Source organism: Thalassophryne amazonica, chromosome 8 (assembly GCF_902500255.1).
Source record: "Thalassophryne amazonica chromosome 8, fThaAma1.1, whole genome shotgun sequence".
Classification (NCBI taxonomy): domain Eukaryota; kingdom Metazoa; phylum Chordata; class Actinopteri; order Batrachoidiformes; family Batrachoididae; genus Thalassophryne; species Thalassophryne amazonica.
Genome location: NC_047110.1, coordinates 69,618,490 through 69,624,725, shown reverse-complemented (window position 1 = coordinate 69,624,725; position 6,236 = coordinate 69,618,490). Strand labels below are relative to the sequence as shown.

The following is a 6,236-nucleotide window of genomic DNA, read 5'->3' as shown; positions in this document are numbered from 1 at the left end:
CATACAGGCCATGGTGGATGAGTGCATTACTTGTTTTTTTTAAACAATTCATTCATTCATTCATTTTCAGCTGCTTATCCGGGTCTGGATCATGGTGGCAGCAAGCAGCTCATCCACACTTCTCTATCATCGGCCAAGTCCTGTAACTCTTCCCGGGGCATCCCAAGGTGTTTCCAAGCCAGCTGGGAAATATGTTCTCTCCAGTATATCCTGTGTCTTCCCTGGGCCTCCTCCTGGTTGGATGTGCCTGGAAGACGTCCCGAGGAGCATCCTCACCAGATGCCCAAACCACCTCAAGTGGTTCAGATCAGAGAGGCCCTTCCTCTCAGTCGCTGCACTCCAGGTTTCTTCATTGTTGTCCACGTGAGCATTGAAGTCCCCTGGTAGAATTAAGAAGTCTCCAGCAGGAACCTTTTCCAGGATCCCACTCAGAGTCTCCAAGAAGGCTGGATACTCTGAACTGCTGTTGGGTGCATCTGGACAAACAACAGTCAGAGTCCTTTCTGCGACACAAAGTCACACAACAGCAGCCCCCCCCCCCCCCCCCCACACACCATAAAACATTAACTACAAAATTTTTAAGAACTGAAATTATATTTAAACTAGGTTTTCATCTTTAACAAAAGATATGGGAACAACATGCACATTTGTGAACCACTTGGGCTCCCATTCAAACCACCAGTGAAATTTGTGCACGAGTACAAACAGCAGACCGTGAACTTTAAAGCATTTTCGGTGTTTAAAAGGCATTAAGAGATGAATAACAATGACTGGTGCAGACTACGACTGTACTAACAGCAACTATAAGCTAAAACACATGATTGTCAGGAAAAAAAAGAAATAAAAAAAAAAAGAAATGTGGATTTTGATTCCATTTAATACCGAGAAGATGCAGATAAATGTAAAACATTAATAAAAATCCATCCAACATTAATAAAAAAGGTGGATGTTTCTTTCAGATTTAGTTTGTCAGTATTTCTGAAACTAAATTATTCTGTCATTATTATGCAGACTAGAGCGTAGATACCATAACTAGGTCTGGCAGGACATGATGGATTGGGCCGGGTTCGGATAAATACTTTTAAAACACTGGGAGGCACCGGGAGGCTCCACAAACAGGGTCACTGCATGCACCGTACATGTATGTAGATCAGTTGCTTTATGTCAAATAAAGTTACACTTAACTAAATAACGTTTTATTGAATCAATACATCTAAACAGAGGAGACTATTCATAATGAAGCATTTAAAACTTCATGGCTTCAACACTTAAACAACGCCCATCTGACACCAAATCTCTGCTGTCAGCAAAATGCAGGAATGCTTCGACTTGGGTCTGTAAGTGAAGTGAAATGAAACAATGCTTCATAAGAGTTGGACTCGGCTAATACAAGCTTCAGATACCAATCAGTTTCTGCTTCAACAGAGAAATAGACGAAGAGCAATTATATTTCCCACATGCGTGTGGACTTTTATGTACACGTACAAGGGATGACACTGTCAATATGTATAGGTGAGTGTCAATTAATTATTCTTCTTTCTGTTTAATGGCAATTGGCAACTAATTCACTGGTGCATTACTGCCACCACTGGACTGGAGTGTGGAACAGGAAGTAAATTCTGACCAGATTCAAATTCTGTTAAATAACCCCATCTCTCTCAGAAAACAAGAAATGAAAACAAATTTCCTGTGAATTTCTTTGCAAAATAGTCTGTAGATCTAAATGTCAGTTTATTTACATTAAACTGATGGACCAGACACGGTCCTGGTTGTCACAGACAGTCCATGATGAATGCAAAAATACTTTAAGCCATCAACTTTAGTTTAAACTGATCCATACTGCTTTTTGCTATTTTGACCTGTGCCTTGGGGCGTTTATGTTGTGAATTGGTGCTATATAAATAAATTGAGTTTAATTGAATTATTTTAATTCCGGTTGTAATGGTGGTACCCAGTATTTTCTAAGGTGGCACTCATTGTAAAAAGACTGAGAACCACTGTCCTAAAACACAGGTTTTAAGATCAAAACATTTGAGTTTGCAGTCACTAATTTGCAGTACAGATGATAGATTTTGCGATCATGTCATCCACACATTCAATGCATTCTTTAATTTAATTCATATTTGCCAGTGCAGAGCTCCACTTCACTTCACTTAACTTGCTGGCTGATGCTCAGATGAAGTTGTGCGCTGAAGGGCGGCTCTCAACGAGCAAGGCGTGCCCAGTGTTTAGCAGGTGGCAGGCATAATTCAGGTACCTACAGATAAGTTCATCCACAGCTGTTCTTAATTTAAAGAGCAAGTGCTGAACCATCCGGTAGGCATCAGTCATGTGATGTCTGTGGGACATTACATAGGCAAAGACTGTTTTTTCCATTGACCTGCTGCATCAAAGTTAACACCATCTAATCACTTCATCATCATTGTGTTCTTTTAATTCAGTGAGTCATCTACATTTTCTCTATACAAGCCCTATGCTGGAAAAAACAATTCTGCACAATATGACACCTTTAAATTATGCTTGCACATTGGAATTTCTGCCTCCAGGACACCCTCTGACTATTAATATCCACAAATCTACATAAAACTATTCAGATCAAATGACTCATCCAGGTCTGCAAGACAGAAATCTGTGTTCCCATAATTGAGCGAAATATTTTCATAACACAGTTGGACACGAGTAACTCTATGAGGAAACAGGATCAGTAGTGGAACAGGTTTTTCCAATCCGTTTGATGCTAGAGACAGAAAATGCTGTTCACAAGCCAGAAAAATACAAGTGATTTTTAATATTTCATATCACTCTTGTGAAAGGATAAACAAAAATAACACCCCAAAGAAAGTCAAAAAAGAGAGGCTGAAAAAACATCAACCCACCAAAATTTGGCTGAATAAATTATGTTACAAAAACATAGATTATATCAACAAAATACAGCAATTAATATACACAGTGAAATCAATTTGTGCAAAGTAGTGTAGCTGCAGGCTTGCAGAGAGAGCGCTCACATCGGTCTCATACGCTCTGACATTATCCTGTATGTTCTGAAATTATTGTCTCCCTTTGTTTCTCTGTCTTTGGAAACAAGTGGGATAAGAGGTTTGTTAAAGGGAGGATTGTTCAGAGAAGAGAGCTGAAGAGGAGCAACTTATTTTTAGCTGACTGACCAGGCGCTCAGTTCAGACTGCACTGAGCGCCCTCTGTGTCTCCTCGTCCCCTGTGTGGTGGAGGTGGTGCAGACCAGGGTCACTGCATAACCCTTAATATACGCTCCTTCTTGGTCACAGTTCTCACTCTACATTGTGGTTTCTTCCCACTCCAGCTCGACATCTCCTGAAAAAACAAACGCAATGTGTGACATGACTCATGAGTGGTGTTTGTACATGGCAAGGCGCGCAAGAATTTTACCTTCCATAGCTTCCAGTGAGTCCATCTTCTCCAGTGCGGAATAACTGACAAACCAGATGGATTGGCTGTTGCCTTTGCTGTTCAAAAGATCCAAAGTACTTTGGTGCAGGAACATATACTGCGCCTGACAAACACAACCACAAAAATTGTATCTTAGAATACTGATTATTGTTAATATATATAAGCGAGTGGCCTCTGTGTACGTGTGTGTGTGTGTGTGTGTGCAACTTCAATCACAGATAAACTGGGGAGAGCTGACATTTGCCATTTGGTATGTTTATGTATTTTGGGTCAAGGATGAATGCTGCCAAAATGGAAAGTTAATAGGACTAATATTTTGGAGAAATTAGGGATATTAGGTAACTAGTTATAGGGCAAGAGGTGGGGTAGACCTACAACACCTAGGACAGGAAACCAGTCTATCACAGGGCCACATATAGACAGAAACACAGCCACAATTGTCGCCAATTGAAACTTTCCAATTCACCTAACGTGCATGTCTTTGGAAATGGAAGGAAGCTGGAGCACTTGGAGGGAACCAATGCAAACATGGGGAGAAGATGCAAACTCCACACAGAGAGGCCCAGACAGAAAGCAATCCCACAACATTCCTGCTGTGAGGCAACAGGGCTAATCACTAAACCAAGTTCAGTATTGTCAGGTTTGACCTCGCCTAGACATACAACAGGTATTTTGCTTGATAAATTATTTTCAAATGGAGTGCAACATCAAGTATTTAATGGAGAACTTGTAAAGCCTGTATATGCTGCAGCCACCACAGCATACATTCATATAGTATGTGTACTTTGTGTCTTTGAAAGTAATAACAAATAAACACAGTGCAAGGGTCAATGTGCATGGAAATCGGCAATGCTGTGTAGGCTGTGCCTCAGCATCAGCTGCAGACACTCTATTTTAAAGACTTCAGTACAACTTTTTACTGCACTTTGGAACAGATGGTTTATTGCACCACCTTACATAAAAAAATTAAAATGTGAAAAACACTTTAAATATTCCTCATGCACGTCTATTTCATTGTAAAGCAGTAACAAAAAGTACAGAAGTTCAAAGCTGAACTGGAAACTACCTCTGAAACATATCATTAATGATTACTGTGGATATATTGGATATTAAATTTGCTCCCTATAGGAATCACATCCTCACAGGATGCAAACAGTGCATGCCACATCCCTGATGCCAAAAGACAGACACCCAGAAATAGTACAACAAAAGAGGAAGAAATGCAAGCGGAGTCTCTGAGAACAAGCAGACCAACAGGTTACATAATAATAATTTTACATAATATATGCTTCTGTATTTTGGGTCAAGGAAGAATACTGCAAAAAGGGAAAGTTGATGGGACTAATATTTTTTGGAGAAATTAGGGATATTAGGTGAACAGTGATCAATGGATGTTGATGTCACCATTAATCAGTCCCTGGTAACCAGACAAGCTCTGAACAAAGGAAATATGTCAACCTTGCCACCTGTGAAACTTTACATCAACTAAATGTGTCAAATAATAAATACAATTATTCACAAAACTTTCTCATTTTAATTTCCTGCACTTTCAGTTAAAATCATGATGGAAACTTTGCATACTTTATGACCATTCAGAGTGTGTTATATTTTCTCATTATTGTGTGCTTCAAATGCATTTGGCTCAAACTGGTGCCTGATCACTAAATATAATGGCCCCGTTAATTAATTGTTTAATGTTTGAAGTGTCTGTCTCATATGAGATTTGAGACATTGACAAAATAATGTGATTCCTCAGAAACCGCTTGTGGGGATTGATATTGTTTTCAGTTCAAGCAAGCCCTGCGGATGTACCTCTCTGACATTACGCTAAAGCCTCTGTCCCACTGAATAATAAGCCATGAATAATGAGTCACGCATGGGTGTGTCAGCAATTATTTGAAGAATGATCTATCCTGTATCTGCTATGAAGAAGCCTCTATGTACCTCTCTCTACCTCACATGTGCCAGGTATCAGGCTCTACTGGGCCACAACTGACCTGTCATTTGAGCCCCGTCCAGCCTCGAATGGCTTGTGTCACTGCATATGATCCACATCAAGCCATATATGATCCATATAGTGCCATGTAACGCATCGTTGGTGCATATTTAGGTATAGGTTTGGTCCAACCCTCCAGCCCTCCTACACTTGGTCCCTTTAAAGTGTGGGTTTTCAGTTCACAGCATCCATTCAAGATGTTGTCACATTTTTTAAACGCAGTCCAAAAAAAAAGAAGCTCCTGTACAGTCTGGCCGGTGTGCGCATCCGTGCGCCAGGCTGCTGTTCACATGTGTTCCAGAGTCATTAAATGCATCAGACCAGCTAGAACCGAACCACGGGTTCCTGGACAGTCGCCTCTGAGCTTCTTCATCCTGGCTTTATTTCTTCTGCGGCTTACAGTCATTTTGACACCATGATCCAACTTTTAACTTTGTGTTCGTTCGTTAACGTCTGCAAAATCACTCTTTTGCATGCTCGCGTTCTGCATTCCTGGACAGTCGACTCTGCGTTTCTTCTCGCTGGCTTTATTTCTTCAGCGGCTTAGTCATTTTGACACCATGATCCAACTTTTAACTTTGTGTTCTTCCATTAATGTCTGCAAAATCGCTCTTTTGCATGCTCGCATTCTGCATTCCTGGACAGTCGACTCTGCGCTTCTTCTCGCTGGCTTTATTTCTTCAGCAGCTTAGTCATTTTGACACCGTGATCCAACTTTTAACTTTGTGTTTGCCCGTTAATGTCTGCAAAATCGCTCTTTTGCATGCTGGCTGCTTGTCTTGAGTGCGAGTCATTGCGTTAGCACACACAGAGT

At 40.6% G+C, this 6,236-nt stretch overlaps 1 protein-coding gene across 1 annotated transcript in view; it reads right to left on the bottom strand.

Annotated features, from left to right (window-relative positions):
* Positions 1–2,386: 2,386 nt before the first annotated feature.
* ptprq (protein tyrosine phosphatase receptor type Q) overlaps positions 2,387–6,236 on the bottom strand; it is a 140,886-nt gene continuing 137,036 nt past the window's right edge. The window contains 2 exon segments of the mRNA XM_034175490.1: positions 2,387–3,330; positions 3,406–3,529. Coding sequence (XP_034031381.1) covers positions 3,293–3,330; positions 3,406–3,529 — 162 coding nt within the window. The 3' untranslated portion in view covers positions 2,387–3,292.